This window comes from Meriones unguiculatus, chromosome 1 (assembly GCF_030254825.1).
Source record: "Meriones unguiculatus strain TT.TT164.6M chromosome 1, Bangor_MerUng_6.1, whole genome shotgun sequence".
Taxonomy (NCBI): domain Eukaryota; kingdom Metazoa; phylum Chordata; class Mammalia; order Rodentia; family Muridae; genus Meriones; species Meriones unguiculatus.
Window position 1 is genome coordinate 184,923,238 of NC_083349.1, and position 20,811 is coordinate 184,944,048.

The 20,811-nt window shown below is 47.5% G+C and overlaps 1 protein-coding gene across 1 annotated transcript; it reads right to left on the minus strand.

Annotated features, from left to right (window-relative positions):
• Positions 1-558: 558 nt before the first annotated feature.
• Positions 559-12,381, minus strand: Ankk1 (ankyrin repeat and kinase domain containing 1). Its single transcript, XM_021633309.2, has 8 exons — positions 12,111-12,381; positions 6,501-6,795; positions 5,373-5,524; positions 5,085-5,134; positions 4,444-4,599; positions 3,656-3,774; positions 3,026-3,062; positions 559-2,188 (listed from the first exon to the last, which is right to left on the minus strand). The coding sequence occupies exons 1-8, from the start codon at positions 12,293-12,295 to the stop codon at positions 921-923; spliced, it is 2,262 nt and encodes a 753-aa protein (XP_021488984.1). The 5' UTR covers positions 12,296-12,381; the 3' UTR covers positions 559-920.
• Between the last annotated feature and the right edge of the window lie 8,430 nt (positions 12,382-20,811).

Sequence of the window (20,811 nt, forward strand, 5' to 3'; positions counted from 1 at the left end):
ATCACATGTGCATGCATACACAGTCACCCCACTCCCCTCAGCTGCCCGTTTCTCTGCCCTTCTATGCTCACATACATGTATTATGCACACATAAAATATATCGGTCACTACACACAGGTATAAGCCATGTTAACCTCCCTGGCTCCCATGGGTCCGCAGTTGATGTATGTCTAGTTGAGACAATCAGATCATCAGCTTTATTCACTCTGAGGTTTGGAACCTGACAATATAACTGGGTACAGAGAAGTGTGGGGTTGGAGACAGGAATCTGGCATCCCATTGACGAGCACATATCTGTAGTTTGGTAATATCTTTCCCTCACTCCAAAAAGAATATATAGGACCCCAGAGGCTGAGACCAGTGCCAGCAGAAGTTACAGCCATTGAGGTGACAGGAGCATGTCTGAGACTAACAGTGAGCTGATATGTCCTTTTAGTTCCAAGTGCATGATCCCTGTGTAACGTAGCTATCCGACTCTCCTCTTTCCATCTATGGTAAAGTGCCTAGAATACAAAATTGAAGCTGAGAAGAGCCCTCTCTTCTCATTTTTAGGCCTTCCTTTATTTGGGGGCATGTTTCTTGGAACACAGGACTCCATTATTCAGAAGCAAGTGGCAAATGATGGCAGGGGAGGAAGTTTATCTTGGGTACATGTGCTCATTTAAGGAGAAGGAAGAGCAAGGCTGAGCTGGAGATGACGTGGAGAGGAACTGGAATCATTTTTTTTTTAGGCAGACTGTAGTCTCCTCAGCTCACTGGAACCTTCCTGGTTCCTTCCATCAGCAAGGACCTGGTTCCTCTCAGGGTCAAATGGGCAGGTAGGAAGTGGCTTCCCAGATGACAAATTTCACTCTTACAAACTTCTCCCCTTCCAGGCAAAGAGACCCTGGTACACCTAAACTTCTGTCTGGGATCAAGGCTCAGAAACTCCCAGAATGGCTAGCCGAAGGCTCCTTGCCCTCCAGGAAGGCCACTATGCCCTGCTTTGGGCTACGAAGGGCCAGCTGCAGGGGTGTGCAGCCAACTCCATCCTTGACATCCAGCTGAGCACCAGCTTTGACTAGCACTTTAAGGATGGCTGTGTTGCCCTTGAGAGCAGCCAAGTGGGCAGGTGTCCAGCCAGCCTTGTTGCATGCGTGGACATCAGCACCATGCTCCAGAAGGTGGATGATGCCCAGGAAGGTCCCTTTCTGCACTGCCAGGTGGAGAGGAGTCCAGCCTGACTGTTCAGCAGTATTGGGGTTGGCCCCACCCTGAAGAAGTGCCAACATCACCCCCTCCTCTCCATGGAAGGCAGCCAGGTGCAGGGCAGTCCATTGCATACTTCCAAGAGCATCTAGGTCTGCATGGCTCTTGGCTAGCAGATGGGTGATCTCCAGGTGGCCCTTGTAAGCTGCTAGGTGCAGGGGTGTCCATCCCTGTTGTGTGGGTAGCTCAAGGCTGGCCCCATATCTGAGAAGCATCTTGAAGATAAGGTACTTACCCCTGGCTGCAGCAATGTGCAGTGGGCTGTAGCCACTATGGTCAAGTGCGTCAGGGAATGCCCCACTCTTTAGCAGGTGTTGGATGGCTCTCACTTTCCCCCTCTCCACTGCCAGGTGCAGGGGTGTCCTCAGGTTTCTCTGCTGAGCATCCAGCTCAGCTCCCTGTCCTGTCAGCAGCTTGACCAAGCCAATGTGGCCAAAGTAGGCGGCCACATGGAGCGGTGTCTTGCCCTCAGCCTCATGTGGGTTGAGGTTAGCCTGACGGGAGACCAGAAGCCGTGCCACATTCTCGAAGTTATTCTGTGCAGCCAAGTGGAGTGGGGTCCAGCCCTCATGCTCCTGGACATCCACCAGGGCCCCATTGTCCAGAAGCAGCCGGGCAGTGTGGTCATCCCCATTCTGGGCTGCAAAATGCAGTGGGGCCCAGCCATCCTCATCTGCCAGATTGGTATCAGCACCATGTGCCAAGAGTAGGGCACAGAGGTCAGGCTGCTGGTCCTGGGTGGCGATGAGGAGCGGCGTATAGCCAGAGGCTGTCTGGCAGTCCACATCAACCTCATGGGAAAGTAGCAGCCTCACTTGCTCCAAGCTGCCCCGGGCCACTAGAAAGTGGAGGGGAGTCACCTTGTTCTCATAGACATCACTTGGGACCAAGCTCTTGCTGTCAGAGAGCTGTAGGATCCACTTCAAGGAGTCGCCTGAGTCTGCTTAGATAAAGGGATAGATTGAAAAAAAAAACCCATCAGATCATAACCTGTTCAGAGGTCACCTTGAGCATCCCCCTGCCTCCTGGAGACAGTTTGCAGAGAGAGCCTAGTCTTGAGGGCAATAGCTTTTGTGGTATCAGGGTTCACTGACTCTGTTAGAGCTTTGAGCCTGTGGTTTTTGCAGAGGAGGAAGGTTGATCTGGGGCTGGGAGGCCTGGATGAAAATTCATCCTCCACCCATGAGCATCCTCTGACTCTGCTAGTGGTCTGCCTCTTTGAGCATCCACACGTAGCTCTTTAAAGGGGAGATGAACTATACTGGCTTGTTTGACCGGTGGAAAGACAGATTAGGCAGGAACAAATGTTCAGAGAAGAACACGAGAAAAAGGCAGGCTGTGAAAATCAGAACTCCACTAGAACTTGGGCTTGTGTGATATAAGATCTTCAGGACTTACGCCCTTCTGCTCCATCTACTGTGTATCAAAGCTACATGGTGAGTATTGCCAAGAGTCACTCACTTAAGATTCTGGTATGTATGGGATAGGCACTGGATACATCTTTTTCTCATTTTTTTTTCAAAGAAGTCTAACAAAAAGCCAGTATTGAGAGCCAGTGTTCTGTTCTATCTCTCAGGGATTCTAATCTTTAAAGAGCACAGACATGAAGAGGGAACTGATCTAGAACTTCAAGAACCTTGTTGTTTCTGAACTACCCCTGATATGTGATAGGCCTGAAAATGAGAGAGGACAAGGAAGATGAGTAAAGAGAACAGAGAGATTTCCCCCCTTGTCTCCATGCAGAGTCTTGGCTTCCATCTCGGCACAATTGACTCACCATAGTCTGCACGCTCCTGGTTGACCTCCCTGCTGACCTGGGAAGTAATACACATGGTAGGTGGGTCATCAGGGTTCAGTTCTGGCCCTCCCTGCCTTTCCTCTCTGCAGATTTACATTCTACTGTTCCTGGGACACCTTCCTATAGCATTGTCCCCCCGCCCCAGCATATGTATAGAAGAAATCAAAACAGGGGGAGTTCTGGGGCTTGGCCCTCATTTAAAGACTTCAGAGTAGACCTCTGGAATCCCTGATAGTTTCTGTCAGTTGCAGTGTCACAGTAGTGACAGGAGATTTGAAGGACAATGTTGACATCCACAGAGTGACAGCTTCGAATAGGATCCTTCCCAGGGCTCTGAGCCACAGCACCCACGGCCTTCAGAGAACAGTTGGGTAAATAAGGAAAGGTGGCCTTCCCTATGGGCTCTGGCAGCCCCCAGCTAGTCTCCCTGAGAGCTAAGTGTGGGCTAGCTTGGCTTGTACTTCCCACGTCCCTCTCAGCAGTCAAGTGGCCTTGTAAATGACAACCTTTGCCTATCCTAAATGACCTCGCAGGTTATCTAGAGACAATGGATGTCACACAGTGGCTTCCAGTACCCCTAAAGTGGTCTGTTCAGCCTGTCATGTACACCTTGTGTGGTCGGCTCAGTGATGGCTTGCAAGACACCTTCCGGGTCAGGGCTTCACACTCAGGTTCTGCCACAGGGCTCTGGAGCAGGGACAGCAGCATGTCTGTCTCGATGGTCACATCTGTCCCACAAGAAATAGGGGTAGAGAAAAAGGAAGTAACAAGCAAGGTCAATGGTGCTTACTACATTTTAGATATTCTCTTGTTTTCCATGTTCTCTTAAAGACATTCCTAAGTTTATGTATGTTCTCATTTGCCCACAATGAGGTAGGAAGCTGAGCCCTACTGTTGACATGGCTGAGGTATATTTGACCCAGTGACCCAGCCAGTGACCCTCTGAAGGAAAGTCTGTTTTCACAGAGAGAGAAGGCAAGGACCAGGTGATCTCTAAGATGCCCACCCCAATGTGTGTTATCCCTGGAGGAACAGATAACTTTATTCCATCCAGCCTATGGGATGAAGTTATATTCATGAATATATATGAATTCTTTTATATTCCACAGTAATGAGCATTCCCAAAGATAGCTTCAGAGCTCAGTGACAAGATGGGTCAAATGCTATGACTTCTATTTGCTGATTTTATCTCCCTTAGGCACACACTCTCTAAGCAAATCCATCCTTAGCTGCGCAGCTCAGAGAGTCTGCCTTCCCAGCCCACCCTGAAGGTGTCTTATACATCTTTACATCTTTCTGAGCTCTGGTGCCAAGGGTGTCTCTGCGTGTGTCTCAGGAGAAGGGTATCTTCTGTCCCTCCCTCTCTGATTCCTGGGCAGGGAATAGTGGGCAGATACTTAGAAAGCATGGCCTCTTCTTGGGGTCTTGGTCCCAGCAGCGTGTCATCACGTCTACCATCTGATGGGCCTCCTCTGGCCACTCAGCAGAGACAGCCTGCAAGGAGGGCCTCATGCCTGCAGCTACCCGGATGATAATGGTCATCATATTGAGCCCTGTGAGGGAAGACCCAGGCTGTGTAGTCAGATGACTAGCAAGTGGATGGAAGCTGGGAGGAGCCCGACAGGATGGGAATGCAGTAGGTGCCCTGTACATGCTCATTGAGTAGTTAGCTGAGTCTGGGACCTATTGAGGATCTTATTGAGCAGCTTAGTCACTGGTCCAGCTCTAGCCAAGACTCAACATGCTCCTCATATCCTTTTTCTTTGCAAAGGTAACAGAAAAGACAAACAGGCCTAGGGAAAGGCTTTGGCTTTCCATACTGTAAAGTGCAGGAGCTTGGGTATTAGAGCTATAAAGCAAGGTCGAGGCTGATACCTATTCACCATTACAGAAGCACTAGCATTTGGGGATAAAGGGAGCAGAGTAAGGTAGAATCCATGAGGATCTCACACTATTGGTCACACAACCCATCACTCCTCCTGTGTTCTCTCCAACCTCAGCCTCCCTCAGGTATAGAGAGACCATGATCATCTGTTACCTGCATAGGGTTTCTTCTGAGTGAGAATCTCCCAGATGACAATCCCAAAGCTGTAGTGGGAAATATATTAGCAGAGAGATTTAGTATAGCATCCATGACCCCTAGCCAGGCTGGGCCCGCAATCTCTAAAATCCCTGGTGAAGCCTCTCCAGGTCCTCCTCATTTCTCCCTTTCCATCAGCACATGGAGGAACCAATCTTAATCCTTGTCCTACTCTGCCTGTTAGCAGTGGGGACCTAGCTGGGATAGCAACCTGTCACATGACACAGAGCCCATTTGCTCACTCACCTGTACACATCATATTCAGGTCCTGGCGCCTTGTTATTCTCCAGAAACATTTCAGGAGGGATGTAGCTGAGTGTGCCCCTCAGAGCTGATCTCTCAATGTGCTGCATCTGGGTTGACTGCTCCATCCATTTGGATAGACCAAAATCTGAAATCTGGGAGAAAGCTGGATGCTAAGAACAGGGTAGCCACAGACACCTTTGGAAGCCGTCTGTGCCCCCTGCCCCCACCACTGCTCTCTTCAGTATACGAAAGCACATGTGGTTTTCAACTTCACTGACAACCAGCTCTACTACACACTACCTAGATGATCCTGAACGAGTTATTCATCTTCAGCCTCAGTTTCCTCATCTGTAGACTGGAAATCTGTGTATCTCCAGGGTCCTTGTTTTTTCCATCTCCATGGATCCTGAAACATCTCATCTGTTAATCCTCTGCTCCCAGCCTTTCAGACTGTCATCCATTAAGAGACAATGAGATTGGGTACAGAGATGCCTCTTTAAACCCCTTACCCTCATGATGGCTGGGTATTCACACAGGATGTACATACATTAAGAACAAGTTTCACTCCCTTGCCTGCTTCAGGGAGCTGTTACTCTTCAACTTTGCCTAATCTTAAAAAAAATAAATAAAAGGTTCACAGAATGACTATATACTGCAACTAGGGTCAGAAAATGAAGTAAGGCCCTGTCAGAGTAGAGTAGATCAAGAAAGGTCTCCCCAAGGAGATGATGATAAATCTGAGAGCTGAGGTATGACTAGGACTTTGCTAGATAAAGAGAGAGTTGGGGGAACAGAATGTGCAGAGGTCTTAACCACATAAAAATAGGTTTGAGCACAGAAGAAAAAGGCCACCATGACTTACTAAAAAATCTCATTTATACATTCCTTTCTCAGACAAAGAACTTGAGGGGTAGAGACTATTCTATCAACTTTCTAAGTGTGGCCCAGTGAGCATTGCTGTGCACATCACAACCCCAGTCTCATGTCCCGAAGTTGTCTACTTACCCATATCTGTTTCAGGCTTAACCTCTGTGTACACTATTTATTCAAACAAATGGCTCAAACTCTTGGCTGGCTCAGGTAGACAATCCTGCTACACGGAGGAGGGGTAGTGTGCATTGTCATTACCTTGACATGCATGTTGTTGTCCAGCAGGATGTTGCCTGGCTTAAGGTCCAGGTGGAGCAGGGGTGGCTTGATGCTGTGGAGGAAGTTCATGGCTAAGCTGGTCTCATGGATGATGCGGAACTTGAGTGGCCAGCAAAGGCTGTGGGTAGGTAGTGTCTTCTCCAGGGAACCACCGCCCATGAACTCCATTACAATGCCCAAGGGATGCTCGCATACCCCATAGATGGACACAATGTGTTGAAACTTAATCTTCTCCATTTTGACTGCTTCTTCAAAGAGGCAACTCACCCCAGAGCTGTGGAAAGAGCCAGGAATGAGAAACAGGAATTACCAGGACAACTGGCAGAACACACCAACTCAGCATGATGCAAACTGGGGAGACCCAGGGAAGCCTCTGGAGCTTGCAAGACAGTGGAAGAGAAGTGAGGGGTTATAGGAATGCCAGCAGGCAGCCAGGACTGGGACTCAAGCTGCTACCAGTGAAAAGGGAAGAAATTTGCGGGCAAGTGTATCCATTTTGTAGCATGAGCCACAAAAATGCTGGAACACAACCTACCATTTATCCTGCCCACTTGCTTACATGTTCAGTTTCCCTAGCAGTTTTCAAACCTCTGGAAGACCAGTATTATGCTTCAGGCTTCTGTTTTAAAATAGCATCTGTTACCATTTCGATTATGAAAATAATACATGCACCTCATAGAAAACCTAGGAGATGCAGAGAGTTGTAAAAAAGAAGTCTTGCAGAGTTGGCCTTGACTAACATTTTAGTGTGTTCTTTTATGAAGTTTTCCAAGAGCCTCTTTTCCCTTTTTCCCTCCCTCCTTTCTCTCGCTTCTCTGAATTGTTATTCTCCAGAAGCATGGTCTTTAATAGATGCAGAGTAGTCTGTGTTATGAATGAACTATAATCAGTACCACCCCCCTCACCTCCACCACCACACACATATATTGTCATGCGCTGCACAGTACATCTTTGTGGGAGTGAACTGAAGTCAAGACTTAAGGGCAAGCACTGCAGGCCCTCTTGATTGTTTCACTGTGTGTGCCCACAGAACTGTAAATATGCAAATTGCAAGAGACTGGGGATTTGAGGGGATGGAGATTAAGGAGGAATGGCACATTTAAAAAGCAAGGTGTCTGCAACGCTGTGCTGCTGCTGCTGCGGGATGCGTGGGAAGCGGCTGACAATGCTCTCAGGGTCACCCTGAGGAATCAGCCAGAGGATCTGGCCTCTAGAAACATCTACTCTTCTCCAGGCACCTGAGCAGATGGCTACTCCAGGGCTGGCCCCCTCTGACCCTTCTTTGCTGTTCCAGACAGCTCTGGGGGTGTTTTTACTTGCCCCCTCCCCGCTCCTGGATGTGTGGATATCAGAATACTATCTGCCTTGACGTAGACAAATTGTGGGGACTTGAGGTAACACTGTGCCACCCTCAAGGCTTAGTAATCCCACTTGAGGTGTGCATGACTTGAGACAAGGATCTCAAGGACTCAGTTATAACCTGCTTAATGGGAATAACAGTAATTGCCCCGAACAGCTCCCAGCCATACCCAGACTTCTTCAGTGGGTTTCTGTCTCTGTGGCCTCAGCCCTCATTGCTCCGGCCCTCAGTGGGCAGTTCCAGTCTCTCTTCTCTTACCCCAGTCATATCCACATTTTCCTGCAACTTCCCCGTAGTCCTTCTGCTTTCCTGCTCTGTTAGCTAATTTGGAATGCTCAGCTCTTTGCTCATTTCAGACATTCTGCTCATCCCACTGCATACCCTACTTTCTCCGGTCACCATCAGCATCTCCAGTCAGACATTTGGTGCTTCGATGCTGCATGTGTCAGAAGCTTGACTCTTGACCTCCCCCGTAAGACTGCCTCCTCCTTTGGCCTTATGGATCTCAGCCAATAATCTCCCCATCCTCCAGGCCTCAGACAGGTCCTGGATCGGTCCTGGATCCATCACTGACCTCTTATTTCATCCCCACAGGCAGCTACACCACTGAAATTTAGCAAGGATCTGGCTACTTCTTAACATCTCTGAGCCCAAACCTCCTAAATTGCCTTTCTGCTGTTACCTTTTCCTCCAAACACATACTTTTAAATATAAAATGTACATAGGAGGGGGTGGAGAGATGTTTCAGCAGTTAGGAGTGTGTATTCTCTTGCCGAGGATCCAAGTTCCGTTCCTAGCACCCACGTGAAGTGCTGGGAGTTACACCATGTGTAACTCCAGATGCAAGTACATCTGATGCCTCTAGCCTCTGTGGGCACCTGCACTCATGTATACATACCTGCCTTCACACACTCATATGAGAAAATTAAATCTCAAAAAAAAAAAAAAAAAAAAACAAAAAACCCAAAGCATCTGTAATAGCAAATGACTGCTCTGCCAGTGCATCCACTGCCTTTCTTCTCCCTAGGAGTTGGAGACAAGGGTCTCTCAAAGCCTGACAAAGGTCCATGTGTTCTCCTCACCCCTTCCATAACTCTCTGACATCATTTCATCCTAACCCATACCCTTCTCTCTGCCCACATGCCAAGTGTGTTGCCACTCCAGGAAGTTTGGATGTGTTGTTTCCTCTGCCAAAACACCTCCACTCACAGACCCAAATGGCCTTCCCATTCCTCTGTATCAGTGACAACTCAGATTGCCTTAGTTAATGAATACTTCAAAGACTGTATAAATGGCATCTCTACCTTAGCTCTAGCCATTACGTTGTGCAGGCAGTTCAGCTGGCCTGCCCTCAGAGGCCTTCAGGGTCCTGACAACATCCTATGTCACCACCTGGGCCCGGTGCTTCAGATAAAACTCCTCTGCCATTCCCACCTGCTCTCTTTGCTTTGTTCTTTCTCTCCTTCAGTTTCTTTCCCCTCCCCTCCTCTTTGACTTTTCTCCTTCACCTCCCTACCATGCTCTTCTTTTTCTTCTCCTCTAATTCCTCCCCTCTTCCTTCCCCCAATAAATCTCTCATATCCAACTCTGTTGAGTGTGTGGCATTTTAAAAAACACCCTAACACTATCCATCCTTATTCCCACACACGCAGACGACCCACAGATGAATACTTCTAGACCAGATTTATTCTTGGGAAATCCCAGGACTCAACTCTCCTTAGGTAAATCAGTGGAGAAAATGTCTAGCAGTCCTAAGTGCTATAAATAGAAACTGTATTGTTTATGTGCTCATTGCTTCCTTCATTAGAATCTAAGCTCTACGAGGGCAGGACCTACTGACCTCACTCATTCTAAACCACTTTGGATTTAGAATGAATGGGTCCCCGCCTTGGCTTCAATTACTACTTAAGACACACAGCCTGCGAGTGATAATTATGACAACTCTTCTGGACTGAAGGACATCTGACATTTAGCAAGTGTGTAGACTGAGAATAGTCCTCTTCAAACCTGGGCTTCATGGTCTCTTTTACCCCAAGACCATCATTCAACAAATACCTATTTAACAATGGCTATGAACCAGGCACTAGCAGAGAGCAAAATAGATACAAGTACCTGATGTTACAGAGTAACATCCTGGTGGTTCCTGTCTTCCTCCGGCATACCAGGCAGGGCGCAGACCTCAGCATCCTTCTTTGTTGTTCCCACCTCCTCCCGCCCCACACACAGTCAACCAGCACAAGGTCCTGTTCCTCCCTACCTCTCCTTTCCTTTCACCCTGTCTCCACTACCAGCACTACCATCGGGGTCTGCATCATCCTTTGCCTGAAGACATCAGTTTCTTCACAAGAACAGTGTTCACCCTCCCCCTTCTAGTCTATCCCCTAAGCTGCACATCTGACAACTTCCCTCCCACTAGGTTCTCCAACCTAGTTGCAAACGTTTCAGTGGCTTTCCCCTGCTCTTTCCTATCTTCCGCTTTGGCCATAAGGACTTTTCCTTACCTTTGTACATACTGTGCCTTCCTTCACAGGACCTTTACATCCTCTATTGCATGTAAACTTCTTCCTCACCTACTCAAGTCACACTCATTGACATTTCAGCTCCAGGGTGACTTTCTTAAGGAAGGTGTTCTGCTCTCAGGTAGGAAGGGCTCAAAGGGCCATTTTCTGCGTATGTTACAGGGGCACACTCAGATTGTAACTAATCTCTCTCTCTCTCTCTCTCTCTCTCTCTCTCTCTCTCTCAGCTTCAAGATCCAGAGAGCAATAACATGTCTAATCCACTCATTATTTCCTCCCAGGGGCTGGTATAATGTTGGACACATGCTAGAGAGTAATTAGTTTTCATCAAGTGGATGGATGGATGGATGGATGGATGGGGAATATAATGAAGCTAAAAATATAGCCATCCACAAAACACTCACTAGCTACAGTTATTAATAATTTTCTTATTCCTTTATAGTCAGTGAATCTTAAGAACTTGGGAAGGAAAACTTGGGGCAGTTTTTATTATAGTCAAAGCACAGGCAGGTCATTGTCACTTCCTCATGCTATTTTTAAAACATATTTCTTTGTGTGCGTGTGAATGTGTCACCACTCATACATATGGGTGTGGAAGTCACAGGAAACTTGCAGGAGGTCATTTCTCTCCTTCTACCATGTGCATCCTGGGGATCAAACTCAGCTCATCAAGCTTGGCTGTAAATGCCTTTATATGCGGAGTCAGCTCATCAGTGTTCCTCCTGTTCTTTATTTCAAAGCCTATACATGGTTTGGAGAAATCTTACACTCACCTTTCTCTATTCCAGAGCCAAGAGTATTCTAAGCAGAGAAAAGAGCTAACACAAAGGCTGCTATTGAGGGATATTATCAAGTCACAGAAAACATAATAATTAACATCTAAGTAAGAGTCTGGGTGTCCAGTTGCTGTCCCAAGAGGTGTTATGGAAGAACACGTTTTCATACTTGGGCCTAACATCTCAGATGTCTCCTTCCTGGGTGGAAGGGGAAGCCCAGAGTAGGGACCCATAGGAAGGCTAGAAACAGTAATGGAGAAGTGTGGCTATAGCACAAACCGTGACGGCCCAGTTCTAAGACAGACACTTACTGTGGGACTGTGGACTTAACTTTCCAGTAGGATTTATTTCATCTGGCAAGTGATCTGCATCTGCCCTGCCTCAGTTTATCCCCTGTGGAAGGCCGGCAGTATGGCATCAGCTATCTGGGGGTATCCTACCACAGCAGTGCCCAGCCTCCAAGTCTTTTCAGCCTATAGTGACTGGCATGGAAAGGGAGAAGGTGACAACTTAGAGGTCACTGAACAAAATGTCACATCTCTTAGAATGCTCAGGTTCACCCTGAAATGATGCGGTGAGGAGGGGTTGTCTGAGCATCTTCATACAACCAGAGGAAGGAGGCAGAGCAAGTTGGATTTTTGCAAGGTAGTTTCTATTACCTTTGACCTCTTGGGATGCCAACAAGAATCTATTGTTTGCCTACCGTATTTCGGTTCAGAGGAAGAGCTGAGTCTGGGGAATTCAGACCACAAGGCTCATTTAAAAAATAAACCTTGACATAACCAACCAACCAACCAACCAACCAACCAACCAACCAACCAAAAACCTGGACAGTTGTCAACCTCATCCTCGGCTCATCCCTTCCTCTGAGCTCCCTAGACCAAACACTGGTTCTACCCCAGTCTCTCCTCTGTGGAGGGGCGCCATCAGCTACCTGGTGTTTTCCTTCGGGAGGCCTGGGGAGCACTTGATGGCATACTGGGTCCTCCAGCGCTTGTGTCTTGCCTGGAACACCTGGCTGAAGCCTCCGCTGGCTACTCGGTGCCATTCTTCCTCAAAATCATCACGGCTGAAGATGGTGAGGCCGCTCAGCTGCTGCTCCAAGGGGCCCGCTGCCATGGGGACGGGAGGCCTTCTGGCCCCGGGTGGCACCACACACTCCTGCGCACCTCCGCACCTCGCCTTGCTCTGGAGGCAAGCTGGGTGGCTCCAGGAGCCTCTGCTTCCTGCTCTTCAGGTCTGGGAGGGTGGGAATGATGAGGTAAACTGGTCCTCCCTCCTACTCCACCTGCCAAGGTGGGGAAACCTAGCCAGCCCAGAGCCTGAGGCTGCTGAAGGGAGGGAGAGAGATGGTCCTGAAAGAGGGAAGGCCTCTGAGGTAGTTTTTCCTTTCTCAGTCCAGGCTAGCTCAACCTGGCAGAGCTAGGGAGGAAGCAGAGCCATGCTTGGAGCTGGGAGTCAGAGTTCAGCAGGAGAGGCTGCCCTGGCGTTGTGGCCCAGGGTTAACTGGGAGCAGGCTGCTTTGCATTTTCCTGCTACCCTTCTACAGAGAACTCAGTGCTCCTGAGAGTGGAGCCCCAAGTCCTGCTGTAAGCATGGGGTGCAGAATATGTCTTTTTTTTTAAGTCTGAATTTGACTGGCTCAGTGTTTTTCTTGTTAGTTTGCCAACTAACAAGGCCATGAGGCCAGCAAGGAGGGTCAGCTGAGCAGGAGGACTACAGCTGGACTGCCTACAAGGAGCCATCTTTCCTCTCTGCAGGTTATTGTCCAGAGGCAGGTGATGCCTGGGACACTTCAGCAGGCAGGTGCTACCTCACCTGCAGCAGCAGGACAGACTGACCCACAGGGAACTTCAACCAAGTTCAGGTTTGAAGAATCCACCCAGCAGAGGAGGAAATGCTTGCTCTTGTGCCCAAATCTACAGAGCCCCTCTGTGCTTGTGTTGATACCATAAATTCTCTAGACTCCTAGGAGATGGAAAGGTGAATGAGGGGGCTGGGGAATCACAGTGGTAGAACAGGGGGTGTCTCAGTGGAAGCTGGGAAACTTGCTCTTTCCATAACACTTTATAAGGGCTCTATAGGATGTAAGGACTGAAGAGTGGGCCTAGTGACAGTTATCATGGGGAGTAGGCATGGCCACTACTACTTGAGCACTGTTAGCATTGTTCCAGGTTCAGTAGCCATTTGCCTACTATGTGCACTTTATAGGCATTTTCTTGTTTAAACCCAGAACAGTTTTATGACAGGTACACCCATTTATAGATGAGAAAACCGAGTATGAAACAGTAAGTATTCCATTTCACATAGCCATTGGAGTAAGTGGTGATTAACGCTCTTGGTTCCTAGAGAAATGGGCTGGGTGTGCTGGTATGTGAGGGAGCCTTTAAGAATGTGGGAGAAAAGGGAGGGAAGTGCTCCCTGGAGGAAGGTGGAGGTGAAGAGAGTAACACCCTGCTTGGGATGTGACGTCAGAGGGAAGGCTCCTGGCTGGAGCAGGGCGGGGCCATTGAAGCACCCTGCCTACATCTTCCCTTCCCAAGAGTGGAAGATTTGGAACACAAAGGCCACTGCAGTCTGAGAGAGGGAGAACAGGGGGACAGGGCGAGGTCTCTGGCTTCCTGCTGAGCGAGTGAATGAGGAGACTGGAAACTTGAATAGGCCCCTGTCCCCCGGAAGCCTCACTCCGACAGAACCGGACCCCCTTGGACATTTTGCAAGACCAACTTAGGTTTCAGAGGAAGGTACAGGGACAAGCCACCGGAATCATTTCTGCAGTTATACCTGCAGTGGCTCTGCAGGAAAGGCAAGAACCTGGAAGTCTTCAGGGCTGCCTTCAGAGACTCCCAGCAGAAGTGAGGGAAGGGTCAGCTCCTGGAGGAGGGGCCTGCCAGGGCTCAAAGCAAACTGCCAGGACCTCAAATAAAATACCCCTGTGAGCTTCTCACCAAGGTGAAGGTATGTGGACACTCCCAGCTAAGGTTTCACTGCAGAGCCACCTGTGGAAACAGGCCAGCTGTCGAGCACCCTGGCACACTGGGCAAAATGAAAGCCATCGCCTCTGGCAACTATCGTGCACTTGTTCCTCCTTGGATCTCGCTAATGGGGGTCTTTGGGTGAACTCTAGGAGAAGTGAGGCTTCCTGGGTATGTGGTCACAATGGTGAGCATTCACACACCACCCACCAGTCAGTGCACTGACCCAGCAGTTCTGTGATACTCTGGACACTGCTGAAATCCAGTGGCGACTTTCTCTAAACCAGAATGACAAGTCATTTGCACACACGAATTTCCCTATCTGTCTCCATTCTCCACACTGCAAACTTGCTGCAGAGGGCATGCTGGACGCGTTCTGACAGGCTCCATCCTGAACCTGTGTGCTGAGGGGAGGACAGTCACTGTAGAGGAATGAATGTAATCAGGAAGTGGGGTGTATGCTCCAGAAGGAAGCAAGGAAGAGAAGAAGAGAGGGGAGGGGAGAAGAGGGGAAGAGAGAAATAGGGAGGGGAGAAGAGAGGGTCAGCCAGAGCAGCAACAGCTGGCTTATTATCTCAGCAGTTATTGGCCCTCAATTTTATTTTTTTCTCAGATATCTCTGGGTCTCTCCATCTGTAAAAGAGAATGATTCTTTAATAGGAATATCTATTTCCTCACGCTTTATACAAACATAAAAATCTAATGGACTAAGGACTTAGATATGAAATAGTAACACACAACCTTTAGAAAAATATCCTCTTTCCCTTTATTTCTTTGAGATGGGGTTTTACTATGTGTTCTAGAATGACCTTGAGCTCATCATGTAATCAAGGCTTATCTTGAACTCATGATCCTCTTACCTCTGCCTCCCAAGAATTAAGATTAGAGGTGTGCATCAATACACCTGGCCCCAAAAGAAAATATTCCTGGCTTAGGTTAAAGCAAAACAAAACAAAACTGTGAGACTTAATACCACAAGAATGTCTCAAAAATGAATCATTAATGAACTAAACATTATAAAAACATACTCTCTGGAAAGGAGCACACGAAGGTGATAAGAATATAAAGTACACACATGAAGAAAATATTTGTGAACAGAAACCTGCATAACCATGTCCTGTTGGTTCCTAGGGTATATAAAGATATCTTCAAAGTTAGTGACAAATAAACAAAAGTCATCATAGGAAGTTATCCAGTTAGAAAGTGGAGAAGAGATTCAGACTCATCTTGTTGGGGAAGATACACAAATGGCAAATAAGGACATGAGAAAATGCTAAATGTTATTGGCTAATAAGCAAATTGAAGCCACAACGAGAGATGTCAATGTACACAAAAGAGAACTATTAAAATAAACATCAAGGCCAAATGCCAATGAGAAAATGGACCACATATACATGGCTGGTGGGGGATATAGGCCCAGCCACTCTGCAAGACAGTGAGGCAGTCTCTGAGAAGATTAAATATATGATTACTGAGTGACCTAGCAATTGCCCTTTGGGGAAATAAATCCCAGAGAATGAAAGCCATGTTCACATAAAAGGCAGCACTTGATTGTGAACTGTAGTTTCTTATGTAATATCCAAAATTTGCAAAATGGCAGAGCAGGTGAAAGGTTAAACATACCGAGGCAGATACACACTATGGGAGGAGTATCAGCAACTGTTGGCAGGCACAACTTAGTCTAACACTAGGGAATTATAATGGTTTTTAAAACCAGTTTTAAGAGGCATACACATTGCATGTCCCCATTCACAGCCTTGAAGTGACACAAGTACGGGCATGGGAAACAGGTTGGAGAGTGTCAAAAGTAGGTCGGGGAGAACTGTGGATGCAGCTGCAAATTCTTAGGAGGAAACTGTTCCCTGTCTTGAGCATGATGGAGGTAATCTACATGAAGCAAACTTGGCACACATCTGCGAGAAATAAAATATGACTCATTTTTAAAGATACCAAACCCACCTGAATGTGGGTTGTGCCATCTCCATGGGCTGGGGTTCTAGACTAAATTAAAAGCAAGCAGGCTAAGTCTTAGCATTCGTCTTTCCCTGCTTCCTCCCTGCCTCACGCTCCTGCTGTTAGGTCCCTCCTGAAATGACTAGGTCTACCCTTCAATCTGGAGCCCCAAGAAATACCTTTGCTAGGTGGCTTGTCACAGCATGCAAGGTAACTAACAAATGCTGGTAGAAACCTGCCCAGTAAAACCACACGAACGAGATCTTAAATAGAGACAGAGGAGCACACAGAACAAAGGCCGTTCTTGTTACAAATTGGCAAAGAATTTAGCTGAATTTTGTCTGTGTCGGAGGATCTGGTGCAAGATCCAAAGTAGGAGCAATGAACTAGGAAATCTGGCAGAAAAACTGTCTAAGCAGCAAGCATTCACGCTGCTTCATGCTGCTCATGGCCACATACAGTGATCTGTGAGAACAAAGGGATGAGCTAGAGGCAGAACTTATAATTAAAAGTAAAGCTGGGCATAAAAACCTGGAAAATGCAATCCTGCCACACAAAGAGAAAATGCATGCAAGTGCGAAGCCAAGGAACTGCTTTCTAACTGTGAGATTAGGGTGGCCAAAAGGGAGCCAGGTGTGGCTCATCAGAAGCATGGGGTGTGTACATTGTTGGGGGTGAGGGGTGGGGGGAGATCTGAGGTCATTTTAGAGATTCCCGAGGTTGTCTCAAGCACCTTGTGTGCAGGAAGAGATCACTGCCCAGGGTCTGTCTGGGTTTCTGCTCCTTAAATCTGGCATAACATCCTTTGGTTAATTCAAACATGGCTTAAGCAGGGCTGGGCCCCAGGTGCCACATGTGGCCCAGATTCTGAGGTATCTGCATGATACTGCATGTTTCAATGGCATTCACATGGTGGTGTTTCTATAGGCAAATGATGTAAGATCCATGGAGTCACGGCCCTCCTCCACCCACACCCCAAAGGATACATTCACAGACATGAAGCCATGGAAGTGAACCCCTAAGAGGACCACAGTAAGAAATGTGACATTTGAGCTGCTGCAGGGTCCCCAGGGCAATCTGTGGAAGAGCTGTGGTGGCTAGACTACCGTGGAGACCTCGGAACTATAGGGACAGCGGAATGGAAAGCCGGCACTGGAGAGCTGCAGTCAGGAGATTCCAACCTGAGAGGAGCCCAGGAAAATCAAACCACAGGTTTAGCACTATCTCACGTTTTGGAAGTCCAAACCACCTAGTGTATCTAAAAGAGGATGCTTCTGAAATAAACTATTATCTTCCAGGTTTAAGGTTTAATATCTGCTGTCTTGGGCTTTGGACTCAGGGAAGCTTGTTACCCCTTTCCTCCAACCTGTCTCTCCTTTGCATTAGGAATACTTACTCTATGCCTGTTTTGCCATTGAACTTTTTATCAAATGTGTATGTGTATGAGTGCACATGTGCACGTGTGTGCAAGTGCCAGAAGCCACAAGAGAGTGTCCGACCTCCTGGAGGTAGAGTTACAAACAGTTTGACTTGAGTGCTGAGAACCAAATTCTGGTTCTCTTCAGGAGCAATGAGTTCTCCTAACTATGGAGCAATCTCTCTGGGTCTCTGTCATTGAAGCTTAGAAGGGGATTGCTTTTTTGATTGATTTTACAGTCTCATAGCTGGACTCCAGAATATCAAGCTAAGAAAGGACCAGGCTGCTTTCTGTGCTAGTTACAGTTCTCATCCCTGTGATCAAAACACTTGAGAGAAGCAACCTAAAGCAGGAGAGGTTTATTTTGCCTCCTGGTTTCAGGGAATTCCAATGCCTCATCATAGAAAAGCATGGGAGGAGAGATCCGTGGCTGCAAGGTCAAGAGATAGTGCTCCTCAAGGGATGTGCAGACCAGAAAATACAGTTTGCTCCCAACCAGAAGTGGATTCAGCCTTCAAGGGCTACCCCTCAGTGAACCACAGCACCACCCGCTGGGGATGAAGTGTTCGAGTTCATGAGCCAGTAGGGGACACCTACATTCAAACCCTGACAGCTGCCATGTTTGTCTTTTCAACTTGTGCCTGCTGGCCTTTCTCTCTCCCAGCCATGTTCCGACTCACTACAAGACTGTGACTAGATGCATCAGTACAATCTAGCCTCCAGAACCACGAGCCAAATAAGTCATTACTCCTTATGAGTGACTTAATCTGCAGTATCGGGTTATAGCAGCAGAAAAGGAACTAAAATGGTTGGCAATACCTGAACATTGTGTCTTGAACATTGGAGAGGCATGGTTTCCCATGGTTCCCCATGGCGTCGCTACTAGAATGGGGAGGGGGGAGGGGGGAATTTCCTCGTAAACTGGAGACTCAAGCAACCCATTGGCCAGTCTCCAAGGTTATAACAGGTCAAGGGTCCAGACCCAAACCAGTAGGCTGGCTGTGTGTCCTGAGCTTATGTGGAAGGAACTGATCCCCTTCCTGTTTGTGTTCATGCTGGTCCCCAAACTTCTTCAGAAAGCAGCCTAGTGGGGGCCACCTTTTCTAGCTCCCACTGCGGACTACTTCCACCACCCTGCAAAGGGACTTGCTTTTCTCAGTCACTTCACTGACAGTGCAGCAGCAGTCCTGTTGTTTGAACTGACTGTGCTTCAGAGCCTCCTACTTCAGTCTGTGACTCGGATTTTGTAGGATTCCATTAGAACTGAGAAGCAGGGGGAGGGGGAAGCATTCATTTCTTTTTTGTTGCTTTAGTGGTCTCCAGAATAGATAAGCAGGACAACCAGGACTACAGGACTAAATTCAGCATTTAAGTGTGTGTGTGTAGGGGTGCCTACATAAACTCTGAAGCACAGGAGATCAGATCTTCTCAGAGGTTATCTGCAACCTCTCAAAATGGCTTCTTCCACTTGAATGGCTAGACCAGGCCTTAGGCCTTCTGTTGTTCACAGGCAGTACAACACAAATCCATCCCATGTCATGTAGGTTTATGAGGGAGAATCTGGTAACAACCACATACATACCAGGAATGTGGTCACCAGTGCTATATAGTTATGGCTTTGGGAGGCAAAGGAGCCAATGCCAGAATGGAGAACCAAGGTCCTCTCAGTACTGATGATGCATCCAACTGCTCTTGTGGGCAGGATGAAGACAGAGACATGGTCCTGCCCTTCAACTCACCTGTCCTTATAGTAAAATTATACTCTTTCAGCCTATGTCCACGTCTTTTTGTCTAGGCCCTAAAACTTCCCATAAGAAAAAATTAAAGGACCTTGATAAATTTAATTCAATTTCAGAAGCAAACAAAAGAGAACTTTGTAATAATGAATATTTCAAAGTATATCACACTGCAGAAATTAAGAGAGAGTGTGGGTAATGTGAGCTGAAGAGAGCTTTGTGTGAAGTAGAAGGATGAGGGAGGGAGGAAGGGAGGAAGGGATGGGATGCATCTTAGACCAGGTGTTTAGCCTTTGTGTACCTCGTTTTCCTCATCTGTACAGAGGGTCCAGCACTATTCCCCACTTCATTAAAGAGCATCTATAACTTACTTAGTATTTGAAGAAAAGGTGCCTGTCAGTTCTGTTGTGCCAGGGCTTTGTGAGTGTGTGGGATTTGCAGAAAGAGAGGGTCTTTTGGAAACGAGTAGAGGACAGCAGGTATGGAAGGCGAGGCACTGAGCAGAATGTGTGGAAGGTGAGGGAGTGAGTAGAACATAGGCATGCAAACAATGAGAAACCCCTGAAGCAGGAGAGGGACACAGTGGGCAGCTGTCACTCAGGAAATAATGTCCAGGCTTCTTTGAAGTGTTGGAACACGACAGTGAACCCCAAAGATGTTGAACCTAGGGTTGAAATAGAAGATGGGTTGGCCTAAGAACCAGAACACAACCCTAAAACTTTCTTTAGGGCTCAGTAAGGTTACACTGGATGGTTTATAGACAAAGCCACATACACAAGACTTCCTCAGCATTTTTATATTGAAAAATAAGTTGAGAGATAATAACAGATGTGCATGTTTTATATTCAACCTAAACCCTATGAATCACAGCTCTTACAGGCTGTGTAAAGACTGCCTAGGCGTCTGATGGTAGGTTAAGGAAAAGAGCCTGGGAACCTTCTCAGTGGCACTTGAGGAAACATCAAATTCTCCATGGTTTTATTACACCCCCCCCCCCGCACACATATACACATCATATTACACACACAAATATACACATACCACACATTACACACACACACAAACACACTCGTCAATTGTGTAAAGGTGTTTGGGAAGGAATACTAATCGTGGCTACATCAGGCAGAGTGCTGTTGATCTGGAGGGAGGTGGAGAGCCCAGCAAGGAGGTTTTCCAAGTGAAGTCAACTCTTGCCTTCTTTAGTCCCATTGAAGCTGATATTGTAGGGCAGCATCTTGTTCAGAGCACCAGTGCCACTGTGCACTAATGTCAACCTTTCCCATTCCTCTGTGGTGTTACAGGCATAGGTTAGACTCCAAAGGATACCCACTGAGGTTTCTTCTGTTTCCCAGGACAAAGAGTAGGATGAGGGACATATGGATAGGGGTAGACATAGAGGCAGTGTATTAATGAAAAGAAACTGCAGAGCACAGAGCAGGTCTGCCAGTCGGGAAATGTCAGAGCTAATCGCCCCAGGCCACACAAGGTTGTGTTCCTTTATTGGTTCTTTGCATCATGCACATTTTCCTGTTTTGAGGGGTTTTCTCCCATATG

What these genes read in the sequence shown, in the direction of transcription:
- Ankk1 (XM_021633309.2), bottom strand. Translation starts at nt 12,295, where the DNA reads ATGGCAGCGGGCCCCTTGGAGCAGCAGCTGAGCGGCCTCACCATCTTC. An exon ending in CTCCCGAAGGAAAACACCAG is followed by an intron (nt 6,796 to 12,110) that starts GTAGCTGATGGC and finishes CTCTTTCCACAG; the next exon opens with CTCTGGGGTGAGTTGCCTCT. An exon ending in GAAGAGGCCATGCTTTCTAA is followed by an intron (nt 3,775 to 4,443) that starts GTATCTGCCCAC and finishes CTTGTGGGACAG; the next exon opens with ATGTGACCATCGAGACAGAC.